The following is a 21,355-nucleotide window of genomic DNA, read 5'->3' on the forward strand; positions in this document are numbered from 1 at the left end:
TCAATTATCATGTGACATCAAGTAAATTACGGCTGTTTTAAAAAAAATCACTTAACATTGATCTAAGGGAGAAACCTCATCAAGGTTAATAATCTTATTTACATGTCCTGGTCAAGAGGGGCACAACACAAAGTTAGAGTTTATCAGGGTTAATTGTTGAAGGAGCATCCCGAGATCTCAAGAAATTACCTTTTTTTATTTGTTTAATTTAAAATTAATCAAGATGACAGAAAAGTTTGAGTATTTTGTTCAGCAAATGTAGCATCTAATTGTTTAACTTCTTAAACATTTACATTTTAATACCATATCTACACAGTGAACCTTTAAGTTTAACTTGATCGTTTTAAAAATCTTGCTCACTTACCTTTTTTTTGTCTCAGTCACCCACGCTTTTATTTTGAAAGGCTTCACCGGTTGTTTATCAGCTGGGCGTTTCTAGCTTCACGCGCGTCAGTGAGATGGCCGTGGAGTCTCTGCTGGTTCCTGTGAAGTCGAAACGGGTTCTGTGGACAGACAGCAGGAGGCGAGACCCCCCGCCGCAGCCCCCCTCCGACCTCCGTGTGTAAAATATTATCACGGTAAGACAGAAAAAACAAACGTGCACCTGTCTGTTCGCTCGCGAGGCAGCCCGCAGGTAAACAGCCAAAAAAAAACCCATACACACACACACACACACACACACACACTGAGCGCTCGTTTTGACGTTGACGGTCTCCCGCCGTAGCTTGCTCTGGTTGGGGAGGGGCGGGACAGCCAGAGACCTAATCCAGTCTGTTGCTGTCTTTCTGTCTTCTCTGCAGAAATGCTGTCAGACAGCCCCACCGTTTACCGCTTGATAGAGGTCCCTGAACGCACCATAACATGGGGCTGTAAATAATATAAAAAAAGGCGTGCAACATGGCTGAAGTTGGCCCTGCAGAACCTGCATGCTCATGTGTCAGTGCAGAGGTTGTTGTTTTTTTTAACGACTTATAGATGTGTAAATAAGAGCGCGAGCTGTACAAATACTTGTTTTTTTTGGTTGGGCTCAGCCTTTGAAAAGTTCCTTTGCAGTGGTTTCTTATCCTGGCTCAGTGTGTGTTTTTGTGTGCATGTTTATACTGATTTGACTCCTCCTGAGAGACACGCCCCCTTTTATCAAGCAAATCGGAGGAAGGGTCACCTGGAGTCTGATCCTGCAGGTGAAATGAAAGCCCACCTGCTGCTGATGCTCATCTCCCCTTCAGTGAGCTGAAGATTACACATTAAAGCAGAGGCTTTTTTTTAAAAGTCTATTTGTGTATAAATAATCTGCAGCAAATCTGTTGAAGCAGATTTTAAAGGCGGTAATCTGCAACATTAAGATTTTTCTGAGAAACCGCTTCGATCCGATGGTTCAGTCTTTCCAGGCAGAGAGTCATGGATGCAGCTGAGGCAGCGACCTGACGCTCTTTTAAAAGCTTTCTTTATTTAAGGGCTGTTTTTGGTGATAAATCAGATTTTTTTTCAGCCTTTGTGTCCGTCTTGCAGGTTCAGCTCTGCGCTGAGCGGTGGCGTGCTGCATCCTTCAGCAGAGCCTTTAATGCCAAACAAAAATGCATTTCCATTTCTTGCAAAGGAAATTCAAGACGACTGAAGTCAAACTGCTTTTCTTTCAGGAGTGTTGGGAAATAAAATATTTCCACTGGAGGCCTCGAACTTACCACAGTTTTGTTTTTCATCACGAAACACTGAAGAAAAGGGAACTGAGTGAACTTTAGATGGTGTTTAAAAAAACACGTCATGGAGCTGGAGTCTGTTTTCACCGTTTGGGCAGCGCTGAGACTTTATGTAATCCAGATGTTTTCAGCAGAGAGTGAATCACGCCGTGTTGGACAGATTTCTTAATGGTTAAGTGTGTGTGTGTGTGTGTGGGGGTGGGGGTGGGGGGGGTGAAGTCTGTTGTGTCAAAATGAAAATGTTACAGCGCTCGTGTCTGGCAGCATTGGGACTCCCCCCCCTCCCTTTCATGACAACAGATGACTAATCAGTGCGTTGCCCGGGGTAACGGAGGGGAAATCACCACCAGCTGCATCTCTGACTTCCTGAACCACGTGAAAATGAAATGAGAAAAACCACTCTGTCCTCAAATAAACGTTATTTTTAAGTCTTTTTTTCATTGTGAAGTAACGTCAACGGTTTTAAAAATGAAAAAATAATCAAAGCGATCAAACCAAACCCTGACTCCAGCTTGTTGGGTTCGATGAAGTTTTCTCATATCATGCTGTAGCGGGATAGTCCCGCCTCCCCGTCCCCCTGCTGGACTGTGCTCTCACTGCTCCAGGACTAACATGACGCCGTAATAGATAGATAGATAGATAGATAGATACTTTATTGATCCCGAGGGAAATTCAAGTACAAGTAATACAACACGTGCACGGCTTTACCTGATCATGACGCGTTCTTAGTTTACATCAAAGTGCGTGTGTGCACAATCACAGATCGCCTGCTGTGAGTGCGCTCTCGTTCATTTAGTTTGGTGCTGCTGACATTTGTACTTTCTCGGCGCTCCCTTACACAATCCGGGTGGTAATCTTTTATTTTGGTACAGTGAGCATTCAGAGGGTGACGTGTGTTACACAACACCCAGTCTGCAGATAAATAATACACCACAGGCTTTACTCACAGGATCTGCTGCTCAATAATTGAAGTCTCATGTTCCCGACATGAAACCTGCTCAGTCCTGTTTTATTTAAGATATCTGAGAATGATGAGTCTGCTCAGTAAAACACTCACGTTTCAGTCTTGTAAGGGATCAAAAGCTCGGCGTCGGTTTTAGATAAACATGTTTAGATACATGAGAGTGAGTTGGATTGATTGTTGATTATTCCATCGACATTATTAAGAGTGTTAAAGAGTGTTCTAGTGATGTTTGTTGGGTTTCAGGAGTTTACATACTGTATTGAAAGCAACATTAGGCAGGGATTGAGTTTGGTGCGCTTTGGCGGCCTCTGAAGGTTTCAGAGTGTAACTGCACTTCCCTCTCTCGGAGCAGAAACGCTGTTTTTAAAAAGTAGAGAAGAAGATCCATGACGATGACAAAGTGCAGCCGCTCAGCAGCCTGTTGTAGAGGCAGGACTTGGTGCAACATGAATTTATTCATCTGCAAACATTCCTGCAGTCGGTATCCCTGTACACCTCTGACTTCCAGTATAACTCTGAGCTCTGCCACATGCAGAAATACTCGGACGACACTGCGATAGTTGCTTGTGTCAGGGATGGACAGGAGGAGGAGTACAGGAGCCTGATCGAGGACTTTGTGACGTGGTGCAGTGACAACCATCTGCAGCTAAACACCTCCAAGACCAAGGAGATGGTGGTGGACTTCCGAAGGAACAAACCACATCTAGAACCTGTTTCCATCGGCGGGGTCGACGTGGAGGTGGTCAGGACCTACGGGTATCTGGGGCTGCAGCTGGATGACAAGCTGAACTGGTCGCCTAACATGGACACTACCTGCAGGAAGGGACAGAGCCGTCTGTACTTCCTGAGAAGGCTGGGGTCCTTCAACATCTGCAAAAAGCTGCTGCAGATGTTCTACCAGTCTGTGGTGTCCAGCGTCCTCTTCTACGCAGTGGTGTGCTGGGGAGTAAGCTGCAAGAAGAGGGACGCAGCACGCCTGGACAGACTGGTGAGGAGGGCCGGCTCTGTGGTGGGCACAGAGCTGGACTCACTGGTGACAGTGGTAGAGAGGACTCTGGACAAAATGCTCTCCATCATGGACAACACACACCACCCTCTGCACAGCACCTTCACCGGCCAGAGGAGCATGTTCAGTGACAGACTGCTGTCACAGTCGTGCTCCACGGACAGACTCAAGAACTCTTTTGTCCCCCTGGCCATCAGACTGTACAACACTTCACTGTCACGGCAGGGAGGAAGCACACGGTGATCCCTGGACTCTTTTTTCACTTTTTTCTCACTCCTCACCTGCACTGCTGACCTCAGAGTCAGCCCCCAGTTGGACACTTTAATGCATATTGATGGTCACTTTACTGAGCACTGGTCACTCTAAAGATAATCACCCTAATCATGTCTGGTTTCATCCTACTGTTGTGTTTAGCTACATCTGTAATGGCTGACATGATCACCCTAATTAGGTCAAGTTTCACTCTATTGTCTCCAACACTTAATGCTAATCTGCCCCTCAATAGTTGGGTACTTAACGATAATCACCCAAATCACTCCTGGTTTCAGGTTATTGTCTAGGACACTTAATGCAAATCACTGCTCCTTTAAGTTGGTGAGCCAATTTGCACTCCTGCATTGACTGCTTAACGACTGTACTCACACCTCTGGCACTGCCTCAAACACCTCTGTACATGCACATGGAACTAGTTTCTAGAAGGTCAGCACTTTGTTTCTAAGGTTCCTTAACTGTCTACAGGTCTCTTTTAACCAGCACATGTTTTTCTCTCCTCACAGGTTATGTACATTATGCTTTATAAGTCTTAAGTCTAATTGCTAATGCTAACTGCACAGGTTTAACATATAATTATGTTTACTCTTAGTCACATAGGGGCTGCTAAATCTTGTTTGGGGGATTATTGTATACAGAGGGGAGGGGGGACAGCGGGTGTGTATTGTAACTAATGTCTTGTGTCCTGCCTGTCTGTATACTGCTACTGGATGCCTTGAATTTCCCTCGGGATCAATAAAGTATCTATCTATCTATCTATCTATCTATCTATCTATCTAAAGCAGCTAAACACGAGCTAACGACACAAGCTAACGTTACGTCTGAATGAAACCTTCCTCGTGCTATAAACAGGCGATCAGGGAGAACGTTTTTGTGCTTCTAGATTGACTATTTGGAGATTTAAAATGTGCGATTTAAATTTCTTTTAAGGTTTCCTGCAATGGAAATCAATTCACACACCACTGACAGGTCAGTGCCTTGCCCAAGGGCACATGGGACATGTGGCTGTCCGATGAGAGACGACCAACTCGACCGCTGAGCCACAGCTGCTGTCCTGGTTGTCAGTCAGAGCGGTCTAAACTTTACACGTGGTCAATAAGCTTGTCTGAAGTGCCCATGGGCAGCAGGCTTTGAACCCTCACCTGCTTCAGTGGAGTGACTGATACTTTCTGGTGATGTCATAAACTGAGGAGTGGCTTTCAGCTCTGATGAATAAAACATGAAGGCTGAGGATGAATAATGCAGCCTGCAGTCAGAGTTCAGGGACAGTTCACTGTCGCCACCTGCTGGCCACAAGCAGAAACACTGACAGGGTCGTTTACTGATGAGGTAAATCTGGATGGTTAAAAGGCAGAAAGAAAGACACATTCATAACAGTGTTCATGCATGCAGCGTATCTTTCAGGAAGAGACTCAGAAGTTGTTGTTTTAGGTTTGGATGGAGCTTTCAGATGAACCATCATCCAGGTGATTCTTGATGTTTTCTTACCACAGGGTTGGTCGAGTGGATTCTGCAGATGATCGACCTGAGAGACCTCTGACCATCTCGCCGACACTCGTCCAGTCTGGAGACTAGGTAGAGACATCTGAACCTGCATGAACATCTTTCTTGAAGTGAGATCAAAGAGAGCCATGCCATTGATTCATTGATTTATTATTTGGGGGGGGGGGGGGTTGGATGCTGGATAGATTTGGTATTCAGGAAGTGAGAGTGTGTAATGACTCACTGCCCGCTCTGAGGACTACGGCCTCGGTACGGGGGTGCATGCATTAATCACCACATTACCAAATCGCATTGATCACATGCTATTTTGTCCCATTAGGCGCACCGTAGTTGAGCCACCGCACTGACCGCAGCCTCTCCCTGTAGTCTCACTGAAGTAGAAGAACGACGCCTCTTTTTGATCTGTTAAAAGTTTCTTTACTCTTTTGTTAAGTTGAAGTCGTAAACTTGGGTCTACCACACGTTTCTACATTTTATCAAAAAATAAAAATCAGGTTTGTATCCAAACAGGAAGTAAGATGAAAAAGAGGAACGAGAGCTTCAGGCTCCCCCGCGACATTTGAATATTTCGATGAAAGTTGGTGATCCATTAGCTCTCTGAGGCCTGACGATGTTGTTGTAATTCCGCCCTTCTCCCACTAGATGTCAGTAAAGGTCGCACGTCCAGAGCAGCAGGATGTGAACGGATGAGGTCAGTTTGTGTTCACTCACAGAGATCGTGTCTTCTCTGTCGTTAAGGCTCTGAACAGGTGAGAGTGGCCGGGCAGCCGGGCTGCCTCTCCGCCTCCAGATGAATGAAGAACACTCCGGGACCCAGAGACACAGCTGATGCAGGTCAGTCAACTAACACACACTCTCACACACACACACACACACACACACACACACACACACACACACACACACACACACACATATACACACACACACACACACACACACCAACCACATTCTTTTCAAGATTGGTGCAAAGTCCAGAGAAAAAGTGAATTTTTCTTCCAGCTCAACAATGATATGAATCATCTCTCTCTATCATATCTTCTAGCTACATTTTTAGGATGGGATGTCCTCGGTCAGTGTGGTTGATGAATACTGCCTAAAAACAATTAAACAGGCTTTTGCTCATATTCTCTGCGACAAAAGACAAACGTGTGCACGTTTAAAGGTTGTTGAGGGTTAGCGTTAGCGTTAGCTTGTAGCTGTTAGTGGTCTGACGTGGGAGTGAAGCGTGCTGTCGTGTCTTTTTGTCCTCAGGGCATGAAGGTGTTTCTGCAAATATGATGAAGAAGAAGAACCCGCACAAGTGAGTTAAGATGCTCTCAGCTCATTCACTGAAGTCATCAGACGAGAGAGTAACACCAGTCTGAGATGTAGAGCTCCTGCACCACTGAAACAATAAAGAACATCTTAAAGGAGATGTTGTGGCCGTGTTGTCTTTTGTATTTCCTTGAAGGAAACATAAGAGCAGTCTGGGTCCGACCACGAAGGTTCTGTCGCAGCCTCGACGCAACATCGTGGGCTGCAGGATCCAACACGTGTGGAAGGAGGGCGCAGGACACGTGATCTGGAAAGGAGCCGTGCTGGACCAGGTGAGTCAGGGGGTCCGCTGTTTCCTGGCTTTACAGGATGTTTGGAGCATGCAGAGATGATGATGTTGTTTATTTATCCACCAGGTACCGGTGAACCCGTCTCTCTATCTCATAAAGTACGATGGTTTTGACTGTGTTTATGGTCTGGAGCTCCATAAAGACGAGAGGGTTCAGGGACTGGAGGTGCTCCCCGACAGACTCGGTATGCAGTCAGACGCCGTGGAGCTGCAGGAACAGACTGCACCCTGGTTTTATTAGTGCTGACTTTCAGGTGAAAGAATCTGACCTATTTTTTTTTTCTTCTTCTTTCTCCTGCAGCTAAATCTCGTCTCACAGACGTGAACCTGGCGGACACGATGATCGGGAAAGCGGTGGAGCACATGTTTGAGACGGAGGAGGGTCCCAAGGAGGAGTGGAGGGGGATGGTGCTAGCTCGAGCTCCCATAATGACCACCTGGTTCTACATCACCTACGAGAAAGACCCGGTGCTCTACATGTACCAGCTGCTGGACGACTACAAAGAGGGAGACCTCCGCATCATGCCCGACTCCAGTGAGTCAAGTCATCTCGCCATTTATTTTTAACCCTATGACGAGCTGCGAGACGTGATGTTTAGTTGGGTTTGTCCTAAATGAGGATCCAGGTGAGATGGAGGAAACATTTGTGATCGTCTTTCTTTGTCCCTCTGTAGACGACGGCGTCCCGGCAGAGAGGGAACCCGGCGAGGTGGTGGACAGCCTGGTGGGCAAACAGGTCGAGTACGCCAAAGAGGACGGCGGGAAGCGAACGGGGATGGTCATCCACCAAGTGGAGGCCAAACCCTCCGTCTACTTCATCAAGTTCGACGACGACTTCCTCATCTACGTCTACGACCTGGTCAAGACATCGTAAGACCGACCTCCCGTGACGCGACGCATTTCTAAAACATCGGAAGTATTTTAAAACAAACGCTTGTTCCTCACATCATCAAAGACGAGAAGAAAAAAAAACACTCAAAAAAAAAAAAGCTCAACAGAAGAAGAAAGGATTCATCCTTCTTAAACATCATCGTCTTTTGTCCGGAAACATTTGAGACTTTGTGACCTTCTTCGACCTTGAAACTGAAACAAATGGTCGAAGTTTTAAGTAAAATATCCAAAATCTCGGAGAGAACCTTGAGTGAAACGAGCAGGATCGTAAAAGGTGTCCAAACATTTTGAGAAACTCAAATCTTCAACCTTTTTGAAGTCTGGAGCTTTTTTTTGAATTTGTGCCGAACATGAGAAGAAGAAATGAAAGAATTAAAAAAAAAAACGGATATGGATGGATGGATGGATGGATGCAGATTGTGTTTGCTTTGCGGCCTCCTCAATCAGGACCCTCAACAACACATTGGAGTGTTTTGATAGTTTTGTAATCTGTCGTCAGGTCGGATCGACGTCACGCCCTCAGCTGCCATGAAAAGAGTTTCTAAAGCAAACGATGCCTCTCTGAATCAGGACTTCCAAAACGCTTTGCCTAATTTTTAATTTACTTTCAAATTATTAAAATACAATCCTTAACTTTGAGTATTTCAAACAATTCAAAGAATTCGTTTTTCAGAATACTTAAATTTACAAAAGTATAATTAATTAATTAAAATAATGTTGTTTATTCAAGATATCAAGATCTTGACTTATTTCTCATTTATTGAAGTGTGTCCGCTTAGGGCTTCCGTAATAAGTGTAAAAAAAAATAATCTTCATTATAGTTTTCTTTTGCATTTATGAGAATTAACATATCTCTCATGTAGGTATTAAGCTTGGCACTTATACTTCAAAGTTAGTATTAAAGTTTGTTCTCAACGTGTCCAACGAGAAGATTTATACACAATGAAGCGTCATTCGCTCTTTTTTTAAACGTTTTTTTTTATGCCTGCCCTAAAAGTCGGACCAGAGACTTTCTGAAGCCTCGGAAATGATGGCGGGTGAAATAACACAAATACTTTAACAAGAGTGAAGTTAATTTGAAACACTAGAAGGAACGTCAGACACTGCGTGCTTCATGCGTCGTACAGGTGTACGCTACACTGAATACTCAAACAACCCTCACCTGGAGACATCCGCAGCTACAAACTGTGCTCTAAGAAAAAAGAAGAAGAAGCCTTTTTTTTCATGATTGCCAAAAACCCTCTGTGTCGTGTAGCTGTTTGTTGTTCAAGACGATCGACCGCTTTCTCTCTCGTGATTTCACTGAAGCCTTTGGATTCGTCTCTTCTGCGTCCTCGACGGAGAGGACGGAGAGGTGAAACGGAAACTCAGACACACAGCTCTACTTTTGTTCCTCGGCGTTTGTTTTGGTGTTAAAAACACTTCTCACAGACGGACTCTTCTTGTGTTTCCTCTTTAAAAACACCGTGATGGATTCTTACTGGCGCGTGATGTTGATTTTAATGTGTGGAAAACATCGGTAAATGCACTTTAAATCCCCGAAGTTTCATCGGACAGTTTATGTTAAAGTCACCAGAATGAACAAGAAGACGAATGACGTGTCGGGATGCAGCGTAGTTTTACACCAGTGACTTTCTGTCTTAGTTGATGAAATTCAAACTTTAAGGTGGAGTCAGCGGCTTTCATCACTGCAGCTTGTAAAACCCGTCATTGAAGCTGGACCTCTCCTCCTGGACTCATCGCCCCGACAAGCTCAGCCTCACTGCAGGACGCCGTGTTGTTGACGTTTACTGCTCGTACCTACGCTGCTAGCTACAGCACGCTAGCACAAGCTAACCGCCGGAGTCTGCAGGTGAAACCAACAGAAGGTTCACCCTGGTTTTAAAACGAGCTTTATGACAGTGTGTTTCCTCCTCCTTACCGCCTGTCCATCACATTCCCAGTTTGAGTAGTGTCCAGTCGGTGAATCGTACTGGGGCTGTGATTGGCTGGAGGAGACAAACCAGCTCCCCGCACAGAAACCAGAACATCAGACTGGAGCTGCTGACTCCACCTTTAAAGGTCTCCCAGTTTAAATTTGAAAAAGGTGAATCAGGTCTGTTAGTTTGAAAGAAACTGATGTGTTGTACTATGAAGAGATGAACATCCAGAGAAGGTCACTTTTTAACAAATGTACTTTTTTATTCTGATTTACTCCAGACTGAAGGTTTTGCACAAACGTGTTCTGCACTTATGTCCGCTCGTTTCATATCAACCTCTAAAAGGACGCACAATCACAGATTTTTATTTACATCCCCAAAGAACAGTCAGGTGTAAACATGGCATGTTACTTGTAAGAAACATTTCTCCTGATCGTCTCATCTGCTCTCTTCTCATCTGCATCTTTCTCACCACATACGTTCCTCACATTTTATTTTTGAAGTCTAAACCAGCAAACCAGTTTCTTCATGTTATTTAGGTGCTGAATTAGAGTTACTTCACATCTACTTTTACTACTATTTCTGATCCACAAATCCTCAACACGGATATCGCTGAGGTGCTGTCGCCTCACGACGAGGAGGCGACAGCACAGACACGCTCAATGGGTGTCAAGGACGAGCAGTGTGCAGAGTTAAAAATGTCTGCAATTCAAATATCTGCATAAATAATTCTAAAATGATTCTAATGATTTTATTTGTATGAACAAAAGTATAAACAATCAAGTTTGTGCAACTAATAAAGGTTGAGATAGTTTATAAATCCCACGTCAGCTGTATAAATTGTTAAAATGGATTTGTCCTGTATTTGAGCGCTTCATGTTACCATGGTTACCAGGGATTTTTTTGATGTGTATCATTTTATTTTTAATCCAAACACTTATAAAACAAGACTGAAGAGCCGCCCGTCACACCTTTAAGGAAAGAGTGTAAAACCTTCAGTCTGAGTACTTCCTGTGATGTAATAAGTCGCCGGGCGGATTACAGCTCTTATTATAACCAACCGCACTAAAAAAGAAAAAAAAGACAGATTGCCCGGACGTCTGTTGTTTCTGCACTTGTGTATCTGTTTTGTTTCTTCATGAAGCGAGGTGTGATTGTGTTCGTCCCAGCAGCACGAGTTCAAGCCGTGAACTCGTATTTACAACCGACTTGAATCAGAAACGGTTTTTATGTCCGATTCAGCCAGAACGTTTCACTGTTATATCAGATTATTGATGTTAAAGTGAGAATGACATTGGCCTTCTATCATCCTTCTGCCTTGTATTGTTCGTTTTTGTATGTTTTGAAATGTATGTTAATACTTTTTATTGTTAAAGGAAAACCTCAAATCACGTGTTTGTTTTTTTTGACTTTTTTGACTTTAAGTTTTGTGAAGATTCACTGTTTTCTTAATCTTAATGGATTGAAATCAGCTGCAGCTGTTGAGAATCTATTTGCCCGCTCCACTTTTCAGAAAATCTGTGCTTAAACAGGCCATTTGGAGATTTTCCCTTCATGACATCACAAAGGGCAGTAGCCCCCCCCCCATGTGGGTGACACTCCCACAGCTAGGTGTTTGTTCTGCCCTCTGAGTCTGCCTTCTCACCGTAAACAATAGGACATGGAGCGAGAAAGCAGAGTGCACCCGAGCCCTTCCAGAGAGGGGGCGTGGCCAGACCGCTCATTTACATATTTAAAGCTACAGACACAGAAACAGCCTGTTCTGAGCAGGGCTGAAATAGAGGGGTTTATAGAGATAACTTTAAAAGACACGTTGCAGCCCTACAGACGGACCACTGTCGGCTGGTGCAGCATCACACTACAGTTTTCTCTGCATGATGAGGCTCATTCAGAGCCTTAAATATGTAAAACCAGAGCCAAGGTTTATAAATAACAGGATTAGCCTTTAATCAGTCAGCACGGTTCTGAAGAAAAACAAACAAAATGTGTCTGGCCCTGATTTATTCACCAAAGAAGCCACAAATGCTCACAGCCTTTGGGCTGACGGTCTGAAGCAGCATACAGAGCGAGCAGCTGGCGGTCTGACGCCTTTCCAAAGGACAGTGCTGTTGGTCACTGCCAGACAAACTGGGAGCATTCGGCCTGCATGGCGCCTTGCACAAAAATGTCATTCATCCATCTGATGTTATGAGAAGAGAACCAAAAAAAAAAAAAAGCATTGTTCAGGAGACTTCATTTCAAATAAAACTGGTTTGAAAAAAAGCAGCATGATGTAAAAAAAACAGCTCAAAAATAAGCAGCCCATGCTCACAGTTTTATTCCACTTGGACTCCTTTGTTACGAGTCCTGATTGCTATGAAAATATCTCTCGCTGTGTAAACAGGCGTGATTAACTGTCTGTAATGGCGTTCCTCCACACAGCGCGACGCGTGTCCGTGTTTTGTCGGCACTGAGGCAGCCGTGTTTGTCGCACGCAGGTGTCGCGGCCGTCAGTCGTCGGCGAACGTCAGGCGCCCCGGCCCCTCGTTCCTCATCCAGCGACGGTACCTCTTCATCCTCGGGTCAGTCGCCATCTTGACCTTCATCTCCTCCTCCTGCTGCTTCTTGTAAACCTGGAAGACAAATCGTCACGGTTACAGATGGCTGTTTCTTTCAGCAGGACTCCTCCTCCTCCACGCTCCTCTCCTGACAGAGGATTTCAGACTGACCTCGTAGTTTTCTTTGATCCAGAGTTTTTTCTCCATGAAGGTTTGTTTGTTGTGTTCATCCAGACTGTCAAACTGAGACTGAGACATCTTCATGTGCCTCCTGAGGGGTCAAACAGAGACAGCTGTGAGAGCAGAACTCCTCAGACTTTAACTGCACAAATTCATAAACTATAGTTTACGTAAAGGCTCCGTGTGTGGCGATCATAAAACTCTATTTTGGTCAATTCTTCTGCATCATTTACTTTTTTTTTTTGCATGATTTTTTTTTTTTAATTTATTCTCAATTTATTTCCAATATTTGTGCAGACTCAAACACAGTCAGCAGTGTAAGTGTTGTTGAAACGTTCAGCTTTTATTTCTACAATCAGAAACAACTGGTACCAGCTCCCACCAGATCCTAAAATCAGTGTGTGATATCCGTGCAATGGAGAGTTATAGTTAGTTTTGTGAAACTTACAACGGGAATTTATGGGAATTAGAAATCGTATTGAACTGCATCATATCCAAGCATAAATATCAAACACGTTTTGTCCTGAGCAGACATTCATGCAAAATAATACTATTAAAAAAAACAATTCAACGCCATTTTTCAAATACATCATCCTGTTATATCTAAATACCTAAATTTCCTGAGGGAGTCATCCCAAAGGATCAATAAAGTTTAGTCTAAGTCTAAGTCTCTATCAAGACTTAAATGAAATCTGGTTGTTTTAAATCAAGATTATTACATTTTATCCAACTGTATTTAAGTTCCCTTTTAAGGGCCAACTTTCACATTTCTAAATTTACAGTTTATTCCCATTAATTCCAATGGATAGTTTCCAACTTTGAAAAGTCTGCCAGGCTCACTCCAGGTGACCCGGTGAGTACGGTCCATCCGGTGAACACGCCCACGACCAGCAAGACGTTAAACGCTGAATAAAGCAGCAAACAGAAGAACTGACCCACGTTCACGGCTCCGACAAATGACACGCATCAAAACATCAAACGGTCTCGTCATTTCTCACACAGCAGGCGGATAGCGTTAAATCAGGAGGGCGTACGCAGCACGATCACGGAACACAGACGGCCAAGATAGTTCACCGCCGACTGTTTCAAATCGGCACGACGGACCAACGACGAACTTCACGGATCGTTTTAAATAATCAGAAACTCGTCTGAGCAGTGCGTCTGAGTTCTGTAAGATCTGACCTGATGATGTAAAGCTTCTCCTCGTCTCCGTACTCCTCCCTGCAGATGGTGAAGCGGTAAATCCACGCCGCGTACCACGCCACGTAGGTGGTGAGGTAGTACGGCGAGAGGACGATCTGACAGAGCAGGATGTCGGACAGGTTGGGCTTCTGGTAGCCTCCTTTAATGTCAATCTTTGTTTTGATGATTTCTCGGATCACCTCCTCCTCCTGCTCTCGGATCTCCTCCTTGGAGCGCCGGTTCTTGCCCTTCTCCTTCGTGCGGTTCAGGAGGCCCTGCTGCTTGGCGATCTCGGTGGCCTGGATTCTGTACTTGGGGACGGTCACCAGGTAGTTGATGGCCTCGTTGTAGCTGCTGTGCCAGCTGTAGAACTGCAGGAGAGACGCGTGCGCTTCAGTACGATGCGGAGACGTGGAGCGACGGGAAGCTGCAGACCTACCTGAAAGATGGAGATGGCACAGATGGTGACGAGGATGACGACCCTGACGTCCACTTTGGGCGTGAGCCGTCGGCTGTAGTAGGTGTAGTAGTGCTGGTAGTACTCCTCAGGATGGTCCAGCATGTAGTCGTAGTCCCGCCGAGTGTCCTCATCCTGCAGACACGGAGACATTACAACGTCAGACGATCCTTCTAAATCGCTATCAGCTCATCTAATCACTGAAGCCTGATGGGGAAATAGAAACTGTGACTGACAGCCGATTGCACAATGATGCTGCATGTTTCATATCCTTATCACAATAATGAACATTTATTATTTCACCCCGACGAGGGCTGCTCAAATCCACATCACGATTAATCTAATTAGTTTTATTGAACTTGTGGAAGTGGAATCTAAAGCATCGCTTTAAAATGAAAACGACACGTTTTAGTTTTAAAGTAGAAATTAAATTCTCCAAAACAGCAGAAAATAAAACAACTTGGATTTCTCGAAAAACACGTTTTGTTTTATTCGCTGTCAAAGATCAACATGCTTCCAAATGATGGACTCTGCCCTGGACATAAACTAATCAACATGGGAAACTTTTTTTTTTTTTTTTTTTTTTTTTTAACAGTTCTGAATGTCGGTTTCGATTAATTTTCGATTGATTGTCCAGCTTTAGCCTGGACTCAAAGAAAACTCATCCAGTGTCAACTTCTCCAATATGATTCAGCACTAGAGAACATTTAGAGTGCAAACACAAAAAAACACAAAAAGGACATTTTAAACATGCCAAAGATCGTAAATAAAGACAACCATGGACGATGCATTTACACTGGATAACAATGAGACACATGTATCTATAGATGTGAGGAGCAGTGTGGGAGCGTTTGAAGATGGAGAGGTGGACACGTGTATTAGACATATTTACACGTCATGGGGGGAAAAGTTGACAAAGTATCTGAACACTTCACAGACTCTCTGACCGACCTTCAGAGTCTCGTACGCGGTCACTATGAGCAGGAACCTCTTTTCAGCGGACTCCTGGGTCTCTCCCTCCATGCCCGGTTCTCCCACCCTGAACCGGTCCGGGTGGTACCGGCGGGCCAGCTGCCGGTACGCCCGGGCGATGTCCGTCTTGGCGGCCTCCCGGTTGACGCCGAGCACGTCGTAACAGATCTCGGTGCCGCAGTACAGGCCCTCGACCAGCGCGGAGACCGTTCGCAGGGAGCAGGCCGAGAACAGGAGCACTGCGAGCGGCAGCCAGGACTTCACCGGCCGCGGACACCGAGCACAGCCTCCGCCGCTGCCGCTGCACTCCTCCGTGAGCGGCGCCATCTCTGTCCGCCTGCCTCCGCTGCTTCTGCCAACAGAGACCAGGCTGCCGCGTCGCGCGCTGCTGACATCATAACTTCGCGCCGGGACCGAATGATGACGATACATCAAAGCTCGTCTATTTATTTTTATTTTTTCTCTAAAACTTTATTATTATTATTATTTTCCATTTATTTATTTTATTTTATTTTATTTTTTTATTTTTTTGGGGGGGGGGGGGCATAACGCTCATTCAAAACATTCAAACTCATAATAATTTATATTTTTCAACAAAATCTAAAATTATATATATATATATATATATATATATATATATATATATATATATATATAAACACAATAATGAACTAGATAGATAGATAGATAGATAGATAGATAGATAGATAGATAGATAGATAGATAGATAGATAGATGATAGATAGATAGATAGATAGATAGAAATTCAAGGATCCTGAGTCAAGTTGAATAAAAACATTATTTAAAATATTAAATAAATTATTAATTTACTTGTATCATGAGATTAATCACCTTTCATTTCATATCCACTCTTATTTGGTGATACTTTCCCAAAACAAAACAAAAAGAAAGATAACGTAAGTATTTTAAACATTTAATGATGAAAGGTTTTGCCAGAAATTCTTCACAACTGGCAAATTCACAGACAAATGCATGACAGTATACTTCCATTAAAAATATATAAGACTTTCTCAAGAAACAGCAGCACATATTCCAGCTGGATGTCATGTATGAATAATTCAAAATAAATCCTGTCTTCGATGAATGATTAAGTAAGAATTAGAAGCCATCCCGTCTCCAGTAAAATATAATTTTCAAATATTCTTATATTAAATCCCAGAGTATGTTAATGTCGACAAATCAGTCTGAGCTATGATTGAGTATGATCTCAGGAATGAGTCTTCAAACCCAAGTAAGTAAATACTCTCTACAGGTAAGTTATGAAGAAAGTTCATTGTGTGAATTGTTTTTTTAAACATTTGTAAAAAGGTTCCCGAGCTCAATCAGGTTGCTCAAGAGTCGGTTGGGTTAATCATTATATTAATTTACAGGGTCTGGTAAAAAAAACAAAAAACGGGAAATTGATGATTTAGATCGAGATCGATACACATTTATTCGGGTACATACAAAATAGAAAGAGCCCTGTAGTATTTAGCAAACATGTAGGCCATAGAAGATGTTTCTTTTTATAACATTGTCGTATACAAAAGAAGACTTCATACTTACACAGTTGAAGGTGAACATTACCAGTCTAGAGGTTTAAAAATATACTTTCCCCCAAAACATACAGTATTTGAAGGGAAATTAAATGTACACAATCAAAAATAAACAGACAACGTGCACGTGAATCTCTTACAGGTGGATATATTTCCTTTGGAAATCTCAGGCTACAGTTATATCCAGGTTGAACAGTAAAAAGAGGATCTGTTCTGTTCTTCTGCATTGATTTGAATGTGTTGTTAGATGTTGTGCATCAGTAGAGTAGCTTTTATGCATATACAATTGTCATGTGTACATTTGCAGTTTAGCCATTAGCACATATAACTATTGTGTTTGACAAGCAAACTCTGATGATCTGTTTGATAACTGTGGGAATGTTTTCTGCCAATTTTGACATAGTTTCATCAGCTTTTTGACCTGCTTGGTGTCTTTCTTTGAGTTTTTGAATGTATGAACACGATATCCACACATTGCGACAAGATTTTGAAGAGGTTTGTTTTTTTTAATAAACTGTGACAGATCTACTTTCAGGTCTTCTCCATGGGTCATCAGGACAAATGTATTCTCCCTGATCCTCCAGCCGAGCTTCTGCTCCAGCCGTTCTAATATTCCTTCCTCTTTTTCGGTGAACCTGCCGAGCTGTAACACAAGTAACACCAAGCAGCTCCTTGGCTGACAGTACTTCTTACACTGCTCTATGTGGGCCTCACAGTTTTGGAGTTGGTCGTGAAGGAAGTCTGGAGTGTCGACCACTCTCACCTGCGCTCCAAATAGCTCGATTTCTCTGAACTCACAATTGGTGGTGACCGGCATGGAGCTGGCCTCAGATTTAAACATCTGACTTGGGGGGTTCCCAGCAGCCAGGATGGTGTTTGCAGATGCACTCTTTCCCGTCCCAGTTAGTCCAAGCAGAACAATGTTTAGTATGTCAGGTACTTCATGTTCTCTGTGACCTGGAGGAAAGCAATTTTAATGTTTCTCACTAAATAAATACATAACAACAAAGTTTTAGAGGCAAGGAATACTGCAGAACATGATTGGTGTTGTATTCCCAGAAGCATACCGATGTGACGTCCAGGTGTTGCTCTATCGAGGGCAGGTGGATCAATGCTTGACTGACTCATGGCGTCATTGCCTGTGAAGATATAACATTCATAATGCCATGTACACATTGACATTGAAAACCATTGATGTGTCAGGGTTCAGGGCCTCATTGTTCTTGGACTACACGACTGGCAGAATCATTTGTCTTAGTTGTCCGATTAAAGTCTCAATCAGTTTATACATCTTTGTTACTCTCTATATACTTTCTGTTTAAAAACATCTTTGAAATGTAATGCATGATGGTATATATAGCTTGGATCGTGACCATCTACAATACTTTTTACAATGCATTGTGGGCCAATGAGGGGACATCATGCACATCATACAATCAAGCCAGTCTGTTAGCCTATGCTGCTCTCTCACTGCCAGATTGTTCTGTGCCATCTTATACAAGACTCTCCATCCTACCAGTCCTTCATGGTGAGATCCCCCGCACATAAAATGAAACATGAGCATCTTACTTATAACTACTACAATCACCGCTAAGTAATTAAAACCAGCCTACCTGTACTCCAATGGCTCAGACGTTCAGCATTTCTAAAAAAGTCCCATCATAATTAGTGTTAATCATGAAGTCACAGATTATATAATTGGTTCCATCATGCTTTGGGGCTAGCTCATGCTCCTCCGTGTCTCATGGAGCGGGCATCAGAAATTGGCAATTGAAAGACTCACTTTAAAACCTTCAATAAAGAATTACCAGAGAAACACAAGCCAGCCCTGAAGTAAGACAAGACATGCTTTTTATTGTGTATGTGTAGCAAGAAAATGTGTCAAAGTATAGTTTTTACCTTCTTCCCTCCAAGGCTGCTTTTCTTCTACGAACAACTCCTTCACTGTAGCTGTTGTAGGCATAATGGAATTCAGGAAAGCCATTGCACAACTTCCTGCAGTCACCGGCAAGATCTTCAGTTAGAATCACCAGCTTGATGTTTGATTCTTTCAGATTATTTAGTGAGTTGAAGGTTTTGGCATTTGGTAACATGACGACTAGCTGTGACATGATATCTTCTCCAAAGGTATCAGTGAGTTTACTGATTTGAGCCAGAACATTTTTCTCTTGTGTGTCTTCTGGGTCTATTGCCAGTATGAACAGATGCGGGCCAGGATGAGACAATGCCATGAAGTCAATAACCTGTTGGTCTGGGTTCAGATAGTCATTGTCGAAGAAATGCTGGGTGTAAATAACTCTAAATGAGTTGTTCTCTTGCATGACAATGTTGTTCGACATGATACATTTATCTATATCACCATTGAGAAGACTGTCTTCGATGACTTTCTGATACCCCCTTCCGAACAGGGCGATGGTAAACCTTCCCCCGCATGCTGTGAACACAAAAATCAGTAATATGTTATAAATCACAGTCTATATTTACAAAACAACCTGCGACTGAAAAGATTTCAGATTGTATTCTGCAAATATTTCAAACAAGTTAATTTCTTAACAGAACTAGCCGTTTATTTACATGTCATACACAAATTTCCTTGGAGAGGAAAAAAACGAGGCCACATTTTAAATATCTTGAAACACTAATGCTTCACACAGTGTCACCTTAGGCCAAATGTACACAACAACAATCTACTCAAAATGACAACAACCATCATTTTGAGGAGTTCTGAGACTTATTTAACCTGGAAGAGAATATGTGACCTTTAAATCCGAAATGTCCATTTTTGGATCAAAGGCAAGAGAGGCAGATTATTTAATCTACAGCTACAGTACTGAATTTAACTATTTACTGCCTTCAGCACATTCTTCTGTGTTAGCCATATTGGATACTCTACAATGTGATGATGGATAAAGTGACCATCTGTATTAAACACACCTGTGTTTGACCAAAGAAGCTACAGCTGACAAACTACAGTGTTTGTTCATATTCAGTAGCTCCGTCCCTGTATCTATAAAAAAAAACAAAAAAACAAACCTGAATTTCCCTTGGGATCAAAAAAGTATCTATCTATCTATCTATCTATCTATCTATCTATCTATCTATCTATCTATCTATCTATCTATCTATCTATCTATCTATCTATCTATCTATCTATCTGTTTATGAGGCAAACTGTGATTAAATGCATTAAAAAGAATTTAACATGCTATTTTCTATTGCTATTTATTAATCGTAACATGTTAAAATCCCACCCCTAGTTTCTAAGCAACTGTCATGGTTTGGTTTTGTTCTGCATTTAATCCTGTTTTAGTTTTCATTATTTCCCTCGTGTTCTGTGTATGTGTGATTCCTAGTGTGGTTTACTTTAGTCCTGAGTGTGTTTCCCTGTATCCTTGTGTTCTTCTATGTTGTCTGTAGGCTTGTTCTCCTGTTACTTGTGTTTTCAGGTTCTTAGTTTGGTGTATAATGTTTCCTAGTCTTGTTTTAAGTGTTTCCTGTTTTATTTTGTAATATCTTGTTTTAGTTCATGTCTTTTCATTGTCAGGTTTGACTTTGTAATTGTCCTCAGTTGTTCTGGTCTTGTGTTCTTTGTTCCTTGTGTTTCCCGCCTTTGTGATTACCCTGATGTTTCTCACCTGTCTCGTTAGTATCACCTGCGTCTGATTACCCCATGTCTATTTAGTCTCTGTGTTTGCCTCAGTTTCTTGTTGGTTCATTGTCTTGTCTTTCGTCGTGAGTAGTTGTAGTCTGTCGTTGATCATTTGTTCCCTGCCTTTCGGATTTCGTGTGGAGTAAGTTTTTGTTTTGTGTTTTTGCCTTTTGATTTTGAGGCTGCTTTTTTGTTAAATAAATCTTTATTTTCTGCAATTGGGTCCTCCTCCCTGTATTCTGCCTGCTACGACGTGACAGAATGAACCGACCAGTAATGGACCCAGCGGAAGATTTAGATTCCATGGACTGTTTTTCGAAGATTCGTTATTTTCAAAACATGTTGCTTTCGATACGGAGCACTTTTGAGTCCGACCGTTCTCCCTGCTCCCTGTGTTTTCTCCTCCTGGTTTTGGATTTTTGGGTTTTCTAAATAAGTTTTTGTTTTGCCTTTTTGTTAAAATAAATTATTGGTTATTCTGCACTTGGGTCCTCCTCCCTGTTTCCTACCCGGAACTTGACAGCAACAAGATTATTAAAATACCTGAATATTTGTTTAACCACGTCTCCTTTTTTTTTGTCATTACTGTAAGCGAAAGGGGTGTGTTAGTTTCCCAGAATGAAGGCGACCTCATTGTGAAAGAATGCAGTCCATCCACTTTATAATCAATCTAAATATTGACTGTATCAAAAAGAACATTTACAACTTTACAGTGAAATTAATCCAAATTTAAAATAAAAACTGTATGAATTTGTTAGATTTTTCTCAAATTCTGCTGGAATTTAAACTCCCTAACCCTAAACAGATTTTTTTACGCTGAAGGACTCTTTGGGTTTTTGAAAGGAACACATTGCATTGTGTATCGATCAACCTTTATATGTAGCGCTGAGCAAGAACAAATGATTTCTCAACACACTTTACAAAAAGCAAAACATTACTAAAAGTTATAAATAAATGAAAGTTACCA

General features: G+C 42.6%; 2 protein-coding genes across 3 annotated transcripts; one reads left to right on the forward strand and one right to left on the reverse strand.

Annotated features, from left to right (window-relative positions):
• Nucleotides 1–411: 411 nt before the first annotated feature.
• spina (spindlin a) lies at nucleotides 412–8,326 on the forward strand. Of its 2 annotated transcripts, none has more exons than XM_079364550.1 (8): nucleotides 412–634; nucleotides 5,431–5,512; nucleotides 6,179–6,274; nucleotides 6,695–6,743; nucleotides 6,894–7,029; nucleotides 7,114–7,231; nucleotides 7,348–7,581; nucleotides 7,721–8,326. In XM_079364550.1, the coding sequence occupies exons 3-8, from the start codon at nucleotides 6,235–6,237 to the stop codon at nucleotides 7,918–7,920; spliced, it is 777 nt and encodes a 258-aa protein (XP_079220676.1). In that variant the 5' UTR covers nucleotides 412–634; nucleotides 5,431–5,512; nucleotides 6,179–6,234; the 3' UTR covers nucleotides 7,921–8,326. The 2 variants fall into 2 exon arrangements, with proteins under 2 accessions (XP_079220676.1, XP_079220675.1); XM_079364549.1 differs by having other exon boundaries at nucleotides 412–578.
• Nucleotides 8,327–11,778: 3,452 nt separating this feature from the next.
• dnajc25 (DnaJ (Hsp40) homolog, subfamily C, member 25) lies at nucleotides 11,779–15,584 on the reverse strand. The gene is made up of 5 exons (XM_079364546.1): nucleotides 15,164–15,584; nucleotides 14,195–14,347; nucleotides 13,756–14,126; nucleotides 12,565–12,664; nucleotides 11,779–12,468 (listed from the first exon to the last, which is right to left on the reverse strand). Exons 1-5 carry the CDS (start codon nucleotides 15,509–15,511, stop codon nucleotides 12,346–12,348), a joined length of 1,095 nt encoding a protein of 364 aa, XP_079220672.1. The 5' UTR covers nucleotides 15,512–15,584; the 3' UTR covers nucleotides 11,779–12,345.
• Between the last annotated feature and the right edge of the window lie 5,771 nt (nucleotides 15,585–21,355).

The sequence above is a fragment of the Symphodus melops genome, assembly GCF_947650265.1.
Source record: "Symphodus melops genome assembly, chromosome: 16".
NCBI lineage: Eukaryota > Metazoa > Chordata > Actinopteri > Labriformes > Labridae > Symphodus > Symphodus melops.

What these genes read in the sequence shown, in the direction of transcription:
- dnajc25 (XM_079364546.1), bottom strand. Translation starts at nt 15,511, where the DNA reads ATGGCGCCGCTCACGGAGGAGTGCAGCGGCAGCGGCGGAGGCTGTGCT. An exon ending in GTGCCATCTCCATCTTTCAG is followed by an intron (nt 14,127 to 14,194) that starts GTAGGTCTGCAG and finishes TCTCTCCTGCAG; the next exon opens with TTCTACAGCTGGCACAGCAG. An exon ending in GAGAAGCTTTACATCATCAG is followed by an intron (nt 12,665 to 13,755) that starts GTCAGATCTTAC and finishes TTGACCCCTCAG; the next exon opens with GAGGCACATGAAGATGTCTC.
- spina (XM_079364550.1), top strand. Translation starts at nt 6,235, where the DNA reads ATGAAGAACACTCCGGGACCCAGAGACACAGCTGATGCAG. An exon ending in AAGAAGAAGAACCCGCACAA is followed by an intron (nt 6,744 to 6,893) that starts GTGAGTTAAGAT and finishes ATTTCCTTGAAG; the next exon opens with GAAACATAAGAGCAGTCTGG. An exon ending in CCGCATCATGCCCGACTCCA is followed by an intron (nt 7,582 to 7,720) that starts GTGAGTCAAGTC and finishes GTCCCTCTGTAG; the next exon opens with ACGACGGCGTCCCGGCAGAG.